Source organism: Denticeps clupeoides, chromosome 11 (genome assembly GCF_900700375.1).
Source record: "Denticeps clupeoides chromosome 11, fDenClu1.1, whole genome shotgun sequence".
NCBI lineage: Eukaryota > Metazoa > Chordata > Actinopteri > Clupeiformes > Denticipitidae > Denticeps > Denticeps clupeoides.
The window spans coordinates 7,351,382-7,371,909 of NC_041717.1; the positions used below are offsets into that span (position 1 = coordinate 7,351,382).

General features: G+C 43.5%; 1 protein-coding gene across 1 annotated transcript; it reads right to left on the bottom strand.

Moving 5' to 3' along the window:
- Positions 1–9,738: 9,738 nt before the first annotated feature.
- tcima (transcriptional and immune response regulator a) lies at positions 9,739–10,594 on the bottom strand. The gene has a single exon (XM_028996802.1). It carries the CDS (start codon positions 10,490–10,492, stop codon positions 10,190–10,192), a length of 303 nt encoding a protein of 100 aa, XP_028852635.1. The 5' UTR covers positions 10,493–10,594; the 3' UTR covers positions 9,739–10,189.
- Positions 10,595–20,528: the final 9,934 nt, after the last annotated feature.

Here is a 20,528-nt window from a genome sequence, read left to right on the forward strand (position 1 = left end):
ATACACAAAAACATGAGTAGGTAGGTTAGATGCAAAGCGACTCTTGTAAGTCGCTTTGGATAAAAGCGTCTGCTAAGTAAAGTAAAGTAAAAACTATTTGCATATTTGTGGTGGGTTATGTACTTTGACCACAAGGTGGCGTTCGTTGCCTAGAATGAAACCAATGGAATTTCCTCTGCATTTTCGAAATATCACTCTGCTATCACCCCTGGAGCAGACACACTCCTCATCCCTTCTCAAGGACAATCAGGGTGTCATTAACTGCTGGGGGGGGATAACTAGTCTACCCAGGACACTCTGGCTCCTTGTGTCATGTCATTTCTGAGTAAAGCAGGGTTTGCTGAAAATAATCGCACGTAAAGATAAGATTATAGTGTGTAGCATGTATTTTTTCCTCTACTGCACTGATTAAAGTCTGAATTTTTTTTTTTTTTTTAGCCTCCACAATTTAGTTGTATTCCTGCTTTACTGCAATGACAATAAAGACATAACTAAACTAATAAGCAGGAAGGACAGGCATTTTAACTGGTTTCTTCTGGTTATTTATTAATAGTGAAAGAGGGGGGAATTCTAATTTTCACCTTTAAAAAATGGCTTTAGTGTTAGCTGATAAAAAACCATTGTCAGTTGTGCTGGCGTGTAGTTGCACAGATAATCACTAGATGGCCCACTGCACCCAGGAGGAAGGAACCATGCAATTACTGTAAAACTTGAGGTCATGAACCATCAGTGTTTGAAAACCATGTTATACAGAAGTACTTCTAAATATTTAGAACCCAAAGAATTTAGCATTTTTTAAGAACTTGAATGGTGCATATGAGGACAGTCAAGTATGTGATGTGCACTCCATATGCACATTTAAATTTTAAAGCATTTCAACGAGATTTGAAAATGCGGTCCAATTTCTGAAATAAATTACGTTGTGGCACAATTGTTTGCGCTTGTGAATTCCTTTTAGGATACTGCTGCAAATTGAAAGCCAGAGGTGCAGTGAATTTGATCACAATTAAGGGTGTATTAGACACAAATACCTTTACTTTTATATTTTGTCTCACTGTGTACTTTGTATATGAATGGATTGACAATAAAAGATATACACTGATTGTGTAGATCACTTTACACTGATTGTGATACATTAACTAAACATTTAAACTGACTTCCATTGCTGCATCAGGGTGAATCATTGGTGTCCTGCACTTTCACTTTGTTCTATTCCGAGACTATGAACAAATACACCCACACACAAAGGAAAATCTGCTCAGCATCGCATTAAATATTATAGACAAATATGGCCAGTACAGCATGAGAGTGTAGAGGGTTATGGCCAAGTAGAGCGTTTGGCATCAGGCTCCTGCTAATCTGCACTTTTTCCACTTTGCAGAGGTGCCTGTGGAGGTCTGCACATCAGCAGATGGCTGCGGAGTTGATAAAGCAAAAGCTGACACTGTGCTAAATGCCATATCTGCACATGATAAAGAGTCACTGTGTTGGGGTTTTTTTTTCGGCTTCCAGATGGAAAAAAATAATAATAATTGAACTGGTTCGTGCCGGATGGGATCCCTGACTCAGGCGTTCGGTGGCGTGATCTCTGGCCTGTCAGTCACAGGGAGATTTGAGTATTACACGAGACACTAAGATGGATCGGCACGCCAAGATTGCAGCAGCCTGTGTAAGTACATCAAGTGGTGCGGCAAGAAGCAGGACTTCTGCTTTTCAGTTCCTTCCCCCCCTCCTTATTTTATCAAGGAGGTGAGATGGCGGAGAGAGAAAGCGAGAGTCTCTGGGGTGTTCCTACCACAGAAGGATGGACAGAAGGATGTCACTCTAACGACCTTATGGTTCACCGTGGCTGGATTTGACGGTGGTGCCCGGCGTGCTTCTGAGCTGCTTAATGGCTGCTGTGTGTAATCTGGCCTGCCATGGCCTGTCCCCCAACCCCCTCACGCCAACTCTGACCTCACAAGTTAAGCTGAACAGGTCTGAAACTGGCCCCGCTGACCCAAAGCTCAGCACCCATGTGTTGCTGGGGTTTACCCTCCTGTGGGTGTGGGTTCAGAAACACACCACATGCCTGGAGGCTTCTTTTTACTAAGAGGTTATGTGCAACTCCACAGTAAAATAGCTGGACATGCAGAACTACTTGAGGAATGAAGGTTGAGAGCAGAAATTATTATTTGACAATAGCACCTAGTACAGCAGATCTGTATTGTGATCGTACTTCCACTTGGAAACATTTGATCTGATTACTTGTGCGGACAAAAAGGTCATTTCATATAAAGTGATTGTCATTGTGAAACACTGCAGCACAGCACACGGTGACACATTTACATTTACAGTATTTATCAGACGCCCTTATCCAGAGTGACTTACAATCAGTAGTTACAGGGACAGTCCCCCCCCTGGAGCAACTTAAGGTTAAGTGTCTTGCTCAGGGACACAATGGTAGTAAGTGGGATTTGAACCTGGGTCTTCTGGTTCACAGGCGAGTGTCTGACCCACTAGGCTACTACCACCTTACTTCGCTACTACAACGAAATGTGTCCTCTGCTTTGAACCCATCACCCTTGGTGAGCATTGGGCAGCCATGACAGGTGCCCGGGGAGCAGTGTATGTCCTTGGACTGCTTTAGTCAGTGGCACCGGCAAACTTCTGATTACGGGTCCGTTTCCCTACCCGCTAGGCCACCACTGCCCCAAATCTGATTGAATTATTTGAGATTAGAGCATTGTCTGAGTTCCTGCAATGTTATTATGTTCCATTCATGCCATCCTCCCTCCATTATTGTTTCCAATTCATTCCAGAACACAGGCAGTCGCTGGATGTTAAAGTGTTTAGATGAAAGGCCGGCCACGTACCACAGCTTTGCTTTGAACTTTATGCTGTGCAGACCTTGCTGGTACAGGATGGTTTCATACGGTCACATTCCTTCACTCGCCGTGTTTACTTTGCTGCTCAAAAAGAATTTGTGTTTATATTTCAGAATCGCTTTCATGTCAGTTATACAACAGATAAAGCAGTCGAATAATTGTTACACCACAGGGCCAAAGAGCCATTAATGTGAACACTTGAGATGTCCAACAAGCCTACAAAAGGCAATACAGAGAAGAGCAGAACAGATTAATTCCACATTTTGGAATTAATTCATCTCCCCCCAAAAAACTGAATCCCCCTGAATCTTCTTTACTGTTTGTCTCCATCTTTATTTAGTGTTTGTCTCTGGCAAGGATGAACATTGCATCAGTGTCGTACGGCCTAGTGGGTAACACACTCGCCTGTGAACCAGAAGACCCAGGTTCAAATCCCACTTACTACCATTGTGTCCCTGAGCAAGACACTTAACCCTAAGTGTCTCCAGGGGGGGACTGTCCCTGTAACTACTGATTGTAAGTCACTCTGGATAAGGGCGTCTGGTAAATGCTGTAAAATGCAAAATGTAAATGTCAGAGCCACACAAGTAGTAAGCAAAACTTCAGTAACTTAAATTAATGGCATTCCGTTTTTTTCACATTAAGTTATTAAAAATTAATCACAGCATTAGTCTTGACAGACCAATATCTCAAAAAATGTAGTTTGCTTGACCAGACAAGCATATATTCCATCGGTTTGGCAACAGGTGATTTTTAACAGCGAAGCAGCACTAAAACGTCCAGCTGCTCCTCTACTCGCCTCTGTATTCCTCAATTTACGCCATTCATTTGCCCACACAATGGGAGCAGGACGTCAAAATGTCACACCTTCACGGCATGTGGCCGGGCCCGCTCTGAGAAATCCCATTCAGTGGCGCGTGGGAGTGACTCTCCCCACGGCGACTCACACTAATCTCCCGTTAACCGCACCAGTCATCGTCCCGCCATGCGGCCGCAGCTTCGACGGCTGCTGGCAGCCGCCACGTCCGGCACTCTTGCGCCTCAACGCTGACGAAGGGTGAGTGGGCAGACTGGCTGAATGAAGCTCTCCTCCTGCCCTGTGCTCACTCTGGAGTCTGGAAAAATGGATTCCATCCGGAGTGTTAAGTAACTATTACCATAAAAAAAAAAGTCTGATTTCATCTTGACCGAAGTCCAGATGTGTCTGGCTATGCCAATCACGCGTCACATCAAAGGCAACTGGGGAACAAAGACTAGCAGGACAGAGACCTCTGACTCAGCGTCCACTCTCCGTGGATAACAAACGGACCGCTCGCATACCGACCCCGCTTGTTGTGAAATCACCTCCCTTTATCAGGGCTCTGGGAGGAGGGGCCTGTAGCAACGGTTGGCTTTGCGGCACAGTCGCTGGCATTAAGCCGCAGTTTAATGACCTCTTTGATCCATGCAGATGAGCTTTAAAAGCCACCCCCATTTCCATGGGATAAAACATCAAAAGACGAATTATGTACAATGCGAGCTTTCTCAAAAAAAAAAAAAAGAATGGGGCAAATTCAACAAATAAGAATTTAATAATAGCCACCGCATACATTTAAATATTAACCAACAAAATGAACGTGTCTACGTTGGCAGGGGAACGAGGTGTACTCCTCACTTGTCAAATTCGATTCGGTAGCGTACAAGATGCAGCTTGGTTGCGCTGTTCCAGGGCCACGCCAGCACTGACTGTTGGACCATCATGCACCGCTGCACTCCTGTCTAAACCCCCGGAGACGTATGGGGTGACTTCATTTCCTCGACAGACAATGCAGTGTGGCAGGTACCACCGCATCTTCCCCTCGGGTGTTTTCCCGTGGCGTAATGAGGCTGCCCACCTCATTACATCACAAGCTTTCTTACCACTTCCGCATTCTGGAAAATCAGAAGATATAAAGGAAACTGAAGTGCGGCTAAACAACTAAAGCAGTCGGAAGGTCACACAAAATGTGCTTAATACCCACGAGACACTGAAACCATAGCATTGCTCTCCACGTCTCCACTTTTGAGAGATCTTGCACTCCGCCTGCTCATAGTGTACTATAAAAAAAAAATATATATATATATATATATATATATATATTCGTTTATATATTAATGTATCTTTTGGATGCTGCAGCTGTATTCACACCAAGCACCCACAGGTCTGGTTTTAACATATATTTTGTCCATAAAATACTGATTGTTAAAATGTTGCCTACTACCAACAAATAACAACGTGATATGATGGCATCAGATTGGGAGAGATCATTAATTAATCATTAAATGTGCCTTAAAAATGTCCCCTATCTAGCCACTGCAGGACCATAGATAAGCTATGGAACTCTTAACCTTAAATAATCTCTCAAAGTGAAATTTTAACAATAGGGGACCTTTAAATGGAAATGGTCAATGATCAACATGGTAGACCTGCTACTGTACACTATTTATTTTTTATGTTAGAGTCCAGCCCTCCAAAAGAGCCAGCCCTTGTAGCAAGATGTTTGGGGAACTCTGCCACAAAACCATGTCAGACCCTAATACAAAACACACAACTGGACCCTAATAAAAAAAAAAAACAAAAAAAAAAACGCAGTGTTCTTTAATGAAGGAGAGATATGGACATATAATTAGGACCATGGGCCACCATTGTGCTTCCCAACAGTTTCCTCCCCCTTCAGCTCCAGGCAGCACCTGCAGGGTCCAGCCCTGGCGAGCAGCGGAGGGGGTGAGGTGGCGGACAGGACGAGGCCGAGCGCGGAGAACAATGGCAAGGCCACGCGGTGGAACAGCCACGAGACAGTCTGTCTGTGGCCCGCGCCAGCCACCCAGCCCCAGAGGTACGGCGGAGCGGCGCACAGGAAGAGGCTTCCCCGTACCGCCCACTGCAGACAACGCCGACAGAACAATAGGGCCCCCCCCCCCCCTCCCACCACGCTAAAAACCCCCCGACTAGACCTGAGCATGACTCCTCGCTGAAATTACAGACCACAGAGCTGGGGGTGGGGGTTAACATGGGTCACAGCCACTCACCTCTATTGTAGAAACCCCTCTGTAAATCAGTATTATTACTAGCATGTCAGTACAGCATGCGAAATCGAGAACAGGGTTCCAGCCTGCTTTGAACGTCAGTGCCAGACACTTTTCTAAAGTCTGTTCAGGTCAACTGACACAATGTTAATGTGTTGAGGTTTTTTTCGTTCATTTCACTTCTTTATTTTTCAAAAGGACTAGCTGAACTGTCTCAACAAGTTTAAACACCGCAGAAGAATATGTCAGTCATTTTTACAGTCAATACTGTTTGACCTTAAAAGGTTGTGTTCACTATAGAATCACAAAATATATCGATAGCCTTTATCAATATACTGTTTGTACTCCAAGTCTTGTACTAAAAATTGCACTGACATGAACTGTCTGCACCTTTGTTCTGCCCTTGCATGTTGCGCCATCACTAGTAAAACATTATTTCATCTGTTCTGTGCACTTGGCTGGGATGAAAAAAAAAAATCTTTGAATCTTGAATGACGAGGTCTATGCATTCAATATATATGTTCAGGGTGCATGGTCACTCATTCATTGAAATATTTTGCATCTTGTTGTCACTGATTACTCGTGCCAATCCAGTCTCTTCTCTACTGAAGGTGAGTTTAGTGTCTCCACCTCCATAATATTGCATTTATTTACTTACAGCTTCATTTCCATAGAACTGGAAATGGAATGAAACTGGTTAGCCTAAGACTTTTTAACAAAAACCAAAAACACTATTTTTTTTCTTGAAAATGTTAAAAATGTGTTTCATAAGTTTGAGTGTTCAGATACCAGAGAAAAAAAAAGGTTGAGTGCCTGTGTTTGGATATTTGACCCTTTTCTGTGAAATCATTGCAGCAAATTAAATTAGTTTTGCGATGAGGTGACATTTTCCGTCATGACTCAGCGAGGAACTTGGACAGCCCGTCCAAAACATGAAACCTACATGGACCGTTAACACAAGCCCGCTGAGAAGCATCAAATATTTTCCTTCGGATGTGAATTCTGCGTCAGCCGGTCGCCAGAGTGGCAGGGGTCACCACCAACGCAGCGTACTGACGCAGAACATAGTGACTTCACCACAAGGCCCCATCAGTCATGTATCCCACTCAGAAGTCACAAACAAACAGACAAGTGTCACAATAAGTCTCCACAATAAGTCCACAATGTGTCCAAATATTTGGGATTTTTGTTCAGGATTGTGTTCTGCTTCCTGGTTTACTGCAGGGCACCCAGTGGGAAGGCGGAAGCGTTTGGGAAATGCCCCGAGTCCAGCTCCCGTACGTAAGAGGGAAACACTTGGCCCGAAGCACTTTGTGTTAACAGCTTGTCGGCACCGCTTGCATTCCTCGCCTTCCTGTATGGAGCCCACCTTGTTCTTGTCGGTGACCTCTGACACGATTCTGCCCGGCAACGTAATAAAAACCGAAAGGCGAGGCGTGGAAACGCCGAGTGCTGCAAGTCGTTCTGCGGGGAGCTCGTGTCATCTGGATACACTTTCGGCCTCGCTTTCATAAACTCTCCTCAACAGAACGCCGCTTTGAAGATTCCCGTCCTTCATATTCCGGCGTTGCCAGCTGTTCCAGTAAACACGTCCACTCTGTTACCAGCTCATTGTTACTCAGAAGTCCAGAAATAGGCCGTGGCGCGATGGGAAGGAACAAATGGCCGCTGCCGCACTAATCTGCAGGGCGGCTAGAGCACGGCCACACAGGTCTAAATGAGCGTTTCCATGGTTTCCAGGGCCTGTTGGCCAACAGTGCCGGGTTCTGATGAGCGCTCCCTATGTTTAGTCATCTGTTTATCGGCGGCGAGTGTACAATACGGAGTAAATCAGTCGGAGAGTTAGTGTTTTATCAACAGCGGCGCTGGGAGTCACCGCCGAGGGCGGCTCTTCCAGTCCCGTGCTGACTCGACGATCACTTCCTCCTCTCCACGCCTGCCCGCTGACCGGTTCATACTGGAGCCGGAGCCGGGACGCTCCCAGTCCCTTCCTGTCACCATGGCGATCGGTCCAACGTGGACGGCGGGGCTCTGCTGCCATGCAGTCTGTAGACATCAAAGTGCTTGGCAGCAGATCGGGGGGATGGGCAGGAAGAGGGTGGGAGAGGACGGCCTCGTGTCAAAAAGCACCACGGGCCAGAGCCAGGGGCTCCAGTTTCCTGCCTTCTGCTCCCAAAACAAGTCCGTCACCTTATAAGGCGAAGTGGCACGATGCCGATAATGCGGAACAGGGAGAGTGTTTCATTTGATTAATAAAAACACAAAGTCAATCCAAAAAACATCAGAATCTTTTCTGGTTTTTTTAGAGAGAACAATGCAACCTCATTGCTTGTAATAACTTTGTTTTTATCTACTCTTCATACGAAGTGTTCAGAACAGATGGGGCACCTTCATTCCCCCAAACCAAGTATTCACTGAATAGACGGATAATTTATTAATTTGAGATACAGGATTTATGTGCCATCAGATTTAAAGGGTTAAATCCAAAATGTTCATTGCATGTTGAGGGAGTTATTTTTATTAGTGAGATACACTATTGGAAAGAGAGCGTGCGAGAGTGTGGCAGTCAGAGTTTTCCATGAGGGGTACGCGAGGTGAAGGGTTAAATACGCTGTGCTGTGGACCATCTGCCCACTGGCTGTAGCGGGGACGACTGGGGGCCGGAGGGGACACGTGCACGCAGGCAAGTGGACAATACGATGGTGAACTAGCGAGCAAAAGATCTCACACTGAAGGCCATGAATGGCGGTACCTGCACAGGGACTCGTGCTGCCCGTGTCAGCGTGCCACAGGGGCGTGTTGAGCGAGCGTGAGTGTTCGCCTGAGAAAGCCCCGCCCGCCGGCTGTTGGCTCTCGCCTCTGGAGGCGGCCAGGTAATCTGATGTCGGGTGACGTACCGCGGGCCTCGCAAACCAGTTCCAACCAGCAGACGGTCCTTCAAAGCAACAGGATTAGCAGATCTTCATCTCGCCTGGGCTAATCCCGCCCCCCCGTCCAAAAAAAAAAAAAAAAAAAGTTGATGTAACACCTGTGTAACACCATACAGCACACACACACACACACACACACACACAAATAAAGGCCAGCGTGATCTTATCTGCGGCTCCGGGATGAGGCGGTACACCTTACCCGCGGTCACGCCGCCAGCCTCCCTCCCTCAAACCGGTCTGCGCCGGTCCCGTAAGCCACATGGCAGGCGGACTGAATGACGGGGACCAACGCGGTGTCACCCATCGCACGCCTGGTTCCCTACCTGGGTTAGAAAAGGATGGCAGTGGCCTAGCGGGCAACACGCTCGCCTATGAACCAGAGGACCCAGGTTCAAACCCCACGTACCACCATCGTGTCCCTGAGCGAGACACTTAACCCTGAGTGTCTCCAGGGGGGGACTGTCCCTGTAACTACTGATTGGAAGTCGCTCTGGATGTAAAAGCTCTTCATTCCTATCGACCTGTAGATGTATAAGCGCGACACTATCTGAGATTACAGGCAGACTGTAAACATCAGATGAGCCTGTGGTATTTGGGGGTCAAAGTTGGGTCACGGTCACGGCGTTCACCTTAAGAGCCCCCTGTAGGTCACTTGGCCTCGCACTCTGGTTTATTTCGTTTTTCGGCATTAAAACGCCAGACGCGAATCTGTCCCACATCGCACCCTCACCCCGATACTACTGGCGAGAAATCATATTTGTGATTAATCTGCTGTGAAAAGTGAATCCCCTTATGAAACAGCTCATCCACATAATAGCTGATGTGACCCCCCCCCCCCCTCCCTCGTGAAACTGTGCATCCTGGAAAGCAAAAAGAAAAGAGATTTTGGCCAAAAGTAATTTTCATGAATAATTTATTATACAAAAACAAAAAAAAAAAAAGTTTTAGTTTTTTTTAACAAAAACTTAGTACAAATAAATTAGTGGCAACTAAAGGAAGAGCTTGTAGCAGGCATGGCATGGTACAGAGACAAGGCAGTTTAAGGTTGACAGGCATCATTTTCAGGCACCAGTCTCTCTCTCTCTCTCTGTGTGTGTCTCACTGTCTCTGTCTGTCTCTCTTCTCTCTGTCCGTCCGTCCGTCCGTCCGCTTTCTTTTGTTGTGCACCAGTAGAAGATCTACACGCACCTACAAGGTGCGATTCAAGTCGGCGCATTTATAAAATGCAAAGTGTTCGCCGAGACCCGGCCGCTGACGTCACGCGTCTGGGTCTGGCGGCTCCGGCGGGTTCTGGGGGTTCGCGTCCCCTCCTCGCCGGCTCCTCCGCGTTATCCGTCCACGTTCCGCTCAGCGTATTTTCAGCAGGTGCCGGAGCATCCCGGCGATCCGCAGGAACTTGTCCTTCTTCCGCTGCTTCAGCGCCATCAGCGCCTTGGCCGTCTCCTCGGGGTCCTGCGCGAAGGAGAAGATGCTGCGCACGCGCTCCTCCGCCTTCTGGTCCCCGGTCTTCTGGAACAGCCTCATCAGGGCGTCCTGGTTCACGTTCTCGAAGATGTTGGCCGCGGCCTTCTTGCGGTGCGCCGTGTCGAACCGGTTCCCGTGCACGGACGGGCTGACGCGGTGGGAGTCGGAGTACACGTAGCTCGACATTCCGCCTGTCGCGGCACTGTTCGCCTGCGGCTCGGGGTCGCCAACTTCGAGGCCTGCTGGGCTTCTGCCGGCTGCGGGGCTCGGGAGGTTCGCTGCGGCGCCGCGCCGCCGCGCTATTTATGGGGTCGCGCCGCAGGGACCCGCCCACAGGCGTGACGTCAGCGGGCGCGTCCATCCCACTGGACGCATACCGACACGGTGATGAAATACGGGCCAGGGTGGCACATAATAACTCTAGGAAATGTCTTCGGGTCTCACAGGAATAAAGATATGTTAACAGATATTTTATTGGCTTAAGAGATACGAGCACCAATACATTATTACGTATTAGTTATTTAAAAAAAAGTGATACACAGCAGCATAACCCATAGTGAAATTAGTCCTCTGCATTTATCCAATCACCCTGAGTGAGCAGCGGGCAACCATGACAGGCGCCCAGGGAGCAGTGTGTGGGGAAGGTGCTTTGCGCAGTGGCACCTCAGTGGATCGGGATTCGAACCAGCAACCTTCCGATTACGGCTCTGCTTCCTTACCAGCTTGGCCACCACTGGCCATGGGATCTCCACTGAAAAGAACACAAGCCCCGCCCCAATAAGTTAATAAATACTATAAGAAACATTTGGGATAATGTCTCACTTTGGAAGAGTCACAATGTATTATCAGTTAGTTGTGCAACCTCTTTCTTCATATAAATCTAGTTATTGGCCTCAGTTCGGTAAGATTGGAATCTTTCAGTTTGTTTGCAACAAAAGATGTTGATGCTGTAGATTTTGGACTGTCAGTGCATGAATTAAGGATTTGAAAAATAATGAAATTATATATTGTGATGTATATTCTTTCACTATTGATATGTGACAAACTAAGGTTTCAGTTGTGAACACATGAGACAAAAACACTAAGCTTGCATTCATTTTTCACAAGTATCTCATGAGGCTATGCTGCAAACCATGCATGCGTTAATTAAACTACCAAAACCATACCATGGTAAAGCACAGGACACTTTCCCCACTCCAATTATGAATAATATGTATTCTGATAAAACATTTTAGTTTTTCTTCAACATTTCACACACACTCATAATTTATAACACAACTATGGGGTCCTTATTCATTTACTGTAAGTGCTAGAAGAAAAAACAGGATGTGGTGGGATTCTGGCTCATTTTACTCAGACTTTACCAAAAAGGTCAACTTTTATCATCTCAGGCTGCCAACAATTGACATGCAAATCAGAACTAATGGTTGCAGACTATGTATTTTTCTTTTTATTTAAAGCGGATCCCACAGCTTTAAATGGACAATAAAAGGTCCTTGCGGTTGGTTACTCATTTAATTATGAAGAGTTTAATAATTTGTTACTTATTTCACCGTAAACACGGGGGCGCATTTCCAAATGCAGGTCAAACGAGCTTTTCCTGTAAGACGCAGGCCTATAAATGACTCTGGGCCTTCCCTGCCGAAAGACTGGCTTGTTTATTGGAAGGTAACAGCTCTCTGACTCTGCTGATGCCTGCTGATAACAGATGGACGAGTTCCTGTGGGCTTCGTTTCATGGCCGAATATAAACACAACTAAAATACCGCTGTCTTGAGCACACAGTCTTCCTGGCTGCAATGTTTGGCATTAACCGGCTGTTTAACTCCAGTCGATGCAGTTGTAGTCTTTTTTTTTTTTTTTTTTTTTTTTGCAAGCACAGCACATGCCTCAAATTATGACAAAACTCATGCATTGTGTTTATTACATCTCCAGGGATGAGTGTTCCAGCCAAACAAAGGCACGGAATGTGAGTTATTTTCCCTATTGATGTTTCAGACAGCTCCACCTTGGCACCTCTTTCTTCCAGAATGTGCCAGAGCGCCGCCTGGACGCATGACATTTTCTCGTCCCAGACTGGCATGACAGTTATGAGTGGCGACTGGGAAGGCTGGGCCGCGTACGGAAAGGGTGTCCGGGGGGAGAAAGCTAATATTTATGACCTTAAGTACTTGGGAGTTCAAGTGCAGAGACAGAACACAATGAGATCTCTTGACGGGGGAAACGGAAGCACTGCCTCAAGCGACGGACTGTCCTGCGGTCCGAGCCAAGAGCGCTGCATTAAATCATAACAATGGGCGCACTAAATTTAGTGGAGATCAAAAGGTCCAGTCATGGTCCCTCCCAACGGTGCATCCCGTGGAGACAAAACTCAGCTGGATTCACATCTCTGGCTCCAGGCACAGGGGGACACTTTTCAACTCAGTCTGTCTTTTTGAAGGTGTCTATTTTGAAATCAGATATTCAAAGTCGATTGGTGGGTTGCATTCTTATAATGTGTTGCTCTATAAATCCAGTCAACAAAAACATTCGGGGTCATGGTTTATAGAGCAGTGGGTTAGTAAACTACTATTATACTCATGCAGGTTATACATGTATACACACACACACACACACACACACACACACCACAAAGAATGCAAAAAAAAAAAAAAAAAAAAAAAACTAAATTAGCATTTTAAAATGCGCACATAACTATTTGTACAGTTAAGCCTTTTTAAAATTAGTCTGGAATAATAGCTTATGGAGACCACAAGGGGGCGATGTGAAATGACAGTCTTTATGGTAAAAAAAAGCCACCAACTATGTAGCTATGAAAGCTGCATTAACCAGGGGGGTTGGTTTAGACTGGCCTCTGTTTTAACACGGGACAAATGCAGGATGAAGAACCAGTATGATTAGACCTTCAAGTACAATTATGTGGCAAATCAGACCTTAGACTTCCACCAAACCGGTCCTCGCTGTTCTGTCGTTTCCTGCTCATGCATGAATTGTTTATTCTGCGTGTTTGAATAGCAGTTGTGGGATACAGTGACTTCAACAATTTGTTGTGCCAAGTCTGTTTAGTTTGCAGTAGAAACTGTAAACATTGGCTTACGTACTGAATTAAATATTGATTTAATGTTGCAACATGCCAACATTTGTACTGTTGTCAGAGCTAAAACAGATTATTACGTCATACGAGTTAGAAAATGGAAGAGGCATGAAATTATGAAGTCATGAAATGAAAGCACATTTTCATGTTTAATTTGTAGTCAACATATCATTTATCATGTTAAACGTGTACAGTACATAAGGCGGTGACAATGTTGCACTTTGATCGGCCATTTGTCTTTTTCTGTTCATCTTGAGATGATCCCAACAGAATTTATGTTATATTAGGATCGTAGCCAGACAATGATCCAATCTGTCGACGCCCATTTTGTGATTCAATTATATGACAACAGTATACAAGAAAAAAAAAAACCCACCATTACCACTGTTAAGTATTTCTTGTGTTTCCTTCTAATAAACATACTGAACGTATAACATGTTTTATTAAAAATCTCATAACCCACATCGCTCCCTTCCTTCTCTGGGAGAAGGCTTACTGGCTGTCCCCCGTGTACACAAAAAGTCACTGATGGCAATAGATCATTTGCGTATAGAGCCCCAAATCGTCGAAACAATATTTCGAGAAATGTACAGGATTTGAATGCCATATGAGTATTTAGAACCAGGCTAAAACCCATGTATGCAGTCAAGCCTTTAACAACACTCCCCTCACCGTTAGTAATGCCCCTCACCGTTAGTAGTTAGCGCTGCCGGAAATGTCCAGCTCTCTGCTCAGTTACTGTCACTTGTTGCTAACTCATCTCTAACTCTTCTCTTTTTGGGATATATTTCATTGTAATCCAGTACTGACCAGAAGAGGATGGGTTCCCCTTGCCGAGTATAGGTTCCTCTCAGTTTTCGTCCTGTTAGAGTGAGTTTTTTTTTTTTTTTCCTGGCCACTGTTGCCTCTGGCTTGCTCACCTGGGGCAAGGACTGAGCACTGGACTATTTGTTTGTCACAAAGTGCCTATGTACATTGTAAAAAGGACCATATAAAAATAAAAATTGAATGAGTGAAAGCTTTTCCCTGAACACAGAATTTGTCATATATATATATATATATATCTGTGAAATCATAAAAGGTTCAGAAATAAAAGTTCTTGATAAAAGGTTAAACTTGCCACAGTAAGAAGTGACGCGCTGTGGCTTAAATCAAAGGTTTACCTATAAGCTGCAATTTTACAGGTAGTTCAAAAGGTGGATTATTCCTTTAACTAAGAAAATTGCAATTATGCTGACTTTGCAGTGGGACGCATTAAAAAAAAAAAAAAAAAAAAAAAAAAAAAATCACATAAAGAGACCAAGTTGCAGCTCAGGATGCAAATGTCAGTACATTGACACAAAAAACAAAAAACAAAAAAAACACAGCTTTGTGTACTCAGCAGAAGTGGGAATGGAAAGCAAAAGGACCTAGCAGTAAAAAAAAATTAAAATAAAATAAATAAATAAATAGGTGAATCACGACCCCTGGGCCGAGTACAACAGTATAGCACAAAGTGCAGGGGCACAAAACATTGGCTGCACTTTCTGGCAAGGGGCCTATCAACTGGCTGCGCTTTGAACCGGGTCAAACTGTTACTCACATTACTTGGCAGTCCGTAGCCGTGGGCAGTCATAACCCTGTGGAAGAGAACAGCTACTTGGAACAAGGAACAGCAGGGCTCTGCTCTGAGAAACCGTAAGAACATATAGGGTTACAGTTATGATGGAAAACATTGACCTGCGGTGCTTCAGTTTGCCGCTGCCCTTCGCCTGTTTATTTTGAGTCTGTACCCATCCTCATGCAGGGTCAGTGGCACGCAAGCAAAAATCTGTTTTTGTGTGAGATGCAATTTGTTATAATTCACTGATATGTGCAGTGATTGTGGAGTGGCATCAGGAAATCAGGCTCTGGATGATTAGTGCAGTTTTCTCAGAGGAGCTTGCATAACCTTCCAGATGGTGGACCAGGGTGTATAGTCAACAATGGGGCAGTTGGAGGCTGCCGTCGCATCGTGGAGACGAGAGCTTGTGTTTCCTGGACTGACCCACAGAGGGAGAGAACCAAAGTGTGCAGATTAAATGACTCAGTGTCTCACTCACACACACCACACCACACCACACCAAGGCTGCCAGTGTTACGATGTCTAAACTGGCTTAAACTGGCCTGTGATCACAGCTTTCGGTTTCCCACGTTGAGAAAAGCCGGTGGAGGAGAACGGCTCGTCTGTCTTCAGAGCCCCCATCCAGACTATCGGGTGGAGCACAGAGGCACATTACCCATCCTGGGTGGCCACAGTGTCACATTCCATAGGACCAGCTACTCTGCCCTCCGTGACCCTGATTATTTTACACTGTAAAGGGTTCAGCCGTATCGTTCACGTGAGCGCCAGTAACCCCGGGGCAGCGGATAAAAACATACATTCAGAACACGAGTATCTACATATTATATTATCTTGTTCTTTACACATTTTAACATATAATAATTCTAAGAAGGCAGTGCTCTGCCTCCACCCTGCCAAGGCCCTGTGGTAATAGCACGGCGGTCACAATCATGCGACAGAAAATGTGAGGAAACAGAAGTGAGAATCGAAATGAGGGAAGAGGTCACGCAATTCGGAGAGAATCAAATCTCAGAAAAAAAAAAAAAAAAAAGCTATTACTCAATAGGATGAGCTGGTTCTACCACCCTTTTCAGTCTGCTAATGGGGGCCTTTGTTGCCAGATTGGTCCGTTTCCTTCCCAGTTATGCAGTTTTGAATTCCACTTTGTGGGAATCAAACTCACATTTTTGGGTGGATGAACAAGTTTGGTCTTAGATCAGTTCAGCATCTTTTTGCTTAACTATTGAAATCAATGCAAGTTATCTTCTGGATAACACTGGTAAACCATGCCACCAGAGACCCACAAAGGAAAGCTGTTCTCTCTGAGTTAACAGAAGTTGTTTGTAGCCGATTGTTCAGTTTGCTCTCCTTAGAAGTACATGACCAGATAATAATAGCTGTATGTTTATAATAGTCTATTAATATACTCAGGAGGAAGACAAATATGTCATAGGTGTCAAGGCAGAATGGCATCTCACTCTGTCATTTGTGATTATGTAATTAGATATCTTGTCTTCAACAATGAACAGTCACTAGTCAGATTAATGGAAAATCTAATTTACATTTGCTACAGAAAAAAAAAAAAAAAAAAAAAAAAACGTAGCGACAACAATTCCGGCTGTCCAGGCCAGTTTCCTCTTTACCTCTCAGTGTTCTGGCAGTGAGGAGAGGACTCCTACCTGGTACTTGGCCAGCTGGAAGCAGCCCAAAAGGGATGACAGTCCTATTGTGCACCCTGGACTGTGCACAAGTTCGGGCAACGTGGGAACTCCCTGTCTGCAGGATCGGAATTAGATTTCAGTAATCGCTGCCACAGATCTTCAGCTTCTTCTGATATGTGGCTAATTTGTAAGACATGACAAAAAAAAAGGACAATCTGATTAATATATATATATATATTTCTTCAGCTATTTCTGTGCTATGGCAACTTTGATGACATGGATTTCATGATTTGGATGATTAACAGTGGAATTTGCTTGGATAGACTTGTTTGAATTGTGCTATTTGTTGATTTCTTCAGAAAAACAAAGATTATGTTATAATCTTACTTATATTTCAGTCTCATGTTTGTGTGTGCACAGCTATCCATGGTTTATTGAAGTTTATTTCATGTCTTTGCTAAAGGTTAAGTCTACGAGCGTCTTCCAATGCAAGAAAGAAAATGATAAAACAATGAATATAGCTAGCTGTAGCTCTAGCTGTGGGACTACTAATGGTTAATTATTGTGTGTTGCTACAATTAAATCAGTCTTTGCTATTTTAATATAAATTTTTAGAAAATGCTCTAACTTATTTAAACTGTGCTTAGAAATGTTCAGATATATCTTATTTATTTTGCAGTTTATTATATTTGCAAAAGGAACACTTAATGGCCAATTAAATGGTCTGTTAGATCAATATGAAACTGGGAAAGGAATATTGTGAGCGAGCGGTCTTCTTTTTCTGATGTGTGAGTCAGATGTGACGAAATGTGGTTAATTGTTAAAGCATCGGTAGCAAAAAAAAAAAAAAAAAAAAAAAAAAAAAAAAATCTGTGGTGGTTTCAACTGGTTCCAACAGACCATCCAGAAAGAAAAAAATATTCTGCGGACAACATAATTCACCACAGAGGCCTTGGATTGTCATCAGTCAGACAATGGGGAAAGCAGGTCACTGACCTAATATCAGTGGAACAGGAGAGTGAATGTTGCTTTCTTAAATGCTTCTCACAGCTGAGGTCCTTACAGACCACCCACAACGTTACATCAGTCCAGCCAATTGGAGTAAGTCCTTAAACTAAAATCTATATTAGTCACACCGATGGAAAACTACATCATATAGTTATAAGACGTTTTAAGATTTTATATTAAAAAGTAGATTTTTTTAAATTCTACTCATAACATTTTTATCATAGTTTCTAAACTTACTCAAACTAAATCTTACTATAAAAAAGGTTTAGACCCATATGTTGTACCCAGTATTTTCATTGATTTATGAGAACTTTGCTTATCAAACTCACCATGTGGTCAGTAGCTGATAATGATTAATGTGTTTAATAAGTGTATGGGATGCGATCTGACATTTCTATATGTTGTACCAGGCAGACATGGAGTTTAACTGGATATTGTGCTGAATGGAGTGTACCTGGCCTCTTAGAGATGGACTGTGCACCCTGGCTGCCCTCTAGTGGTGACACTACATTTACAAGCAATTATGCCAACACGACTGCATTTGCGGCCCTGGCCATCTGAAAATACACAAAATATTGTGACAAGGTGGAAAACGGACCTCTCAAGGTGTGTGCAAGCCACCCTTTCCATACAGCAAGCAGACAGACGATTACATAACTAATGATCCCGGCGGTGCTAAACACTCCACTGACTAAACAGCGGGCGTCTGTGAATTAAATCAGGCCTCCCTTCTGTCCAGATAAAAAAGCCATCAGCTGGCCTATAAAAGCCCTCGCAAACAAAATCAAATTAGAGTGAGGAAATGGCCCATAAACAAACGATGCCATTTCCGATTGCACCTTGGTTTAATCTCTCCCTCTGGCACACCATCTGACTGGAAGAAACAGCACAACGACTGCAAACCGAATTAGCAGCCAATAAGAGCTAATAGCAGGAACAATTGTTTAGATGTAGACATACATAACAGCAAGTTTTTTTTTTTTTTATTATTTAGTTTATGCCATCCTGATTAAACGTGCCATGCATCTATGCCAATGCCACCAGGATTTGAAAGTAATATTTGCACTGATTATGTTGCTGTGCCTTTTAATGCCTTTCAAGTAACAAGGAGTGGCACCTCTCTCCTGCTTCATTATACATAATCCTGACTATTTATGACCTCTGCAATTAGTCATTTAATGATGTTTATTTTTGAAACAGAAATAACATTTAAAAACCCTGTTTTAAGTTCTACACACACATTTGGTGATATATTTAAAAAAAAATCAATGTGTAACATTGGTGAGGGACTCACAAGCACAAATAGAGTGAATTTATCAAACAAAAGAAATCATCGCTCACTGGCCGGAAACACACAGACCAAAATCACAACAGGGGAGTATGAGCACTCCCAAACATATAAAGGGTCCTAATAACCAGAAGCACCTGTGGGTGATTAGGACCCAGCTGTTTATTTGTGCCACCTGGTGGCCCAGGTGCAACTTGGCATCCTATAATGCAAATGTGTGTGTGTGTGTATGTATATTTACATACACACACACGTGGATTAACACTGAAAAATCTAAAGTCGTTTAGACTCATTTAATTAAAAATATTTATATCAACAGGGAAAAAAAACAATAAAACATTTTATTTTTGGAAATACAAAATGACTTTTAATTATCAAAAACAGACCTTGGCTATTTTAGATGTTTAATAATCAATGAACTTTTTAAGTGGCAGACTTTCATGAACACAATATTCCACTGGAATATTGTAATGAGTCTCTCTACATTTGTGCAGATATTGAGTCATGATTTTCTCATCAAATTCATGTTTTTTTTTTCTTGGAAAAAAATAAATTTTGAACAGTAGTATATTCACTCATGAACTGTCCCCAGTAATCAATGTTTACGTCAACAACCCAGGAATTTGTAAAATCTGTGATTGTTTTTCCCATTTTTTTTGCTAATTATACAGAGAAGGTATCAATTACATATGCTATTTAAGAAAACCTAAGCTTTCTTTAGCATTTAAATTACTTACACCTAATGACAATGTCAGTAAAACTTCGTTTTGTTTTTTTTACTTTTTGTCAATGTAATTTTTCGTTCCATGTTATTATTACTCTAGACTTTTTGGTGCAAATGCATAAATATACATGTATTAACTAAATGTTTGTGTAAAATTCAAAACAGTGGTTTTGAATGAATGTTATTTCTGTTAAAAATGCTGTAAATAGAACTGATGGTAACACAGTGGTAAATAAAACCCACCTTTACCAATCCTGCTGCCAACACTGTTTTCCTGAACAGCAGACAGACAATTCTGTGTCGTCACAGAGAAGTCACTCTGTAGTTGCTAGAGGATGGAAAACATCCAACTTAACCTTTTATTCAAGTAGCCATTGTCTAGGCCATCAAATGCATGAGTAGGGATGTGTCTTTGGTGTCTTGCACTGCTTGTAGGGCAGGATGAACCAGTTTAACAAGCTTGTAAGTAATATTTACCATACAAATATGAATCTGTGTTCTTGTTACCTGCATTATTTTATGTGTCCAACCTTATCCATCCATCCATATTTCATTTGTGCATGATTAGGTGTCAGGAATGAAAAAAAACGTGTTGTTTTAACATTCATCCAGTAGAGGACACTAAAATACAATGGAGACATTTGGGGCACATTCTCCGTCAGAGTGTCTTTGTCACCTTATTCCAGCCGGAAGCATTTATATTTTCATCTTGACTGTCCACTTGGACTCGTGGTCACAATGGTTGTGGATGAGAAAATGTTTGCTGAGGCATACAACCACAATGTCCTAATTCTAGTAAGGACTTCAGATGTCTACTCCAGAAAAACAGAAACTCGTTCGACTCTGGACCTCCAGTGCAAATCCAG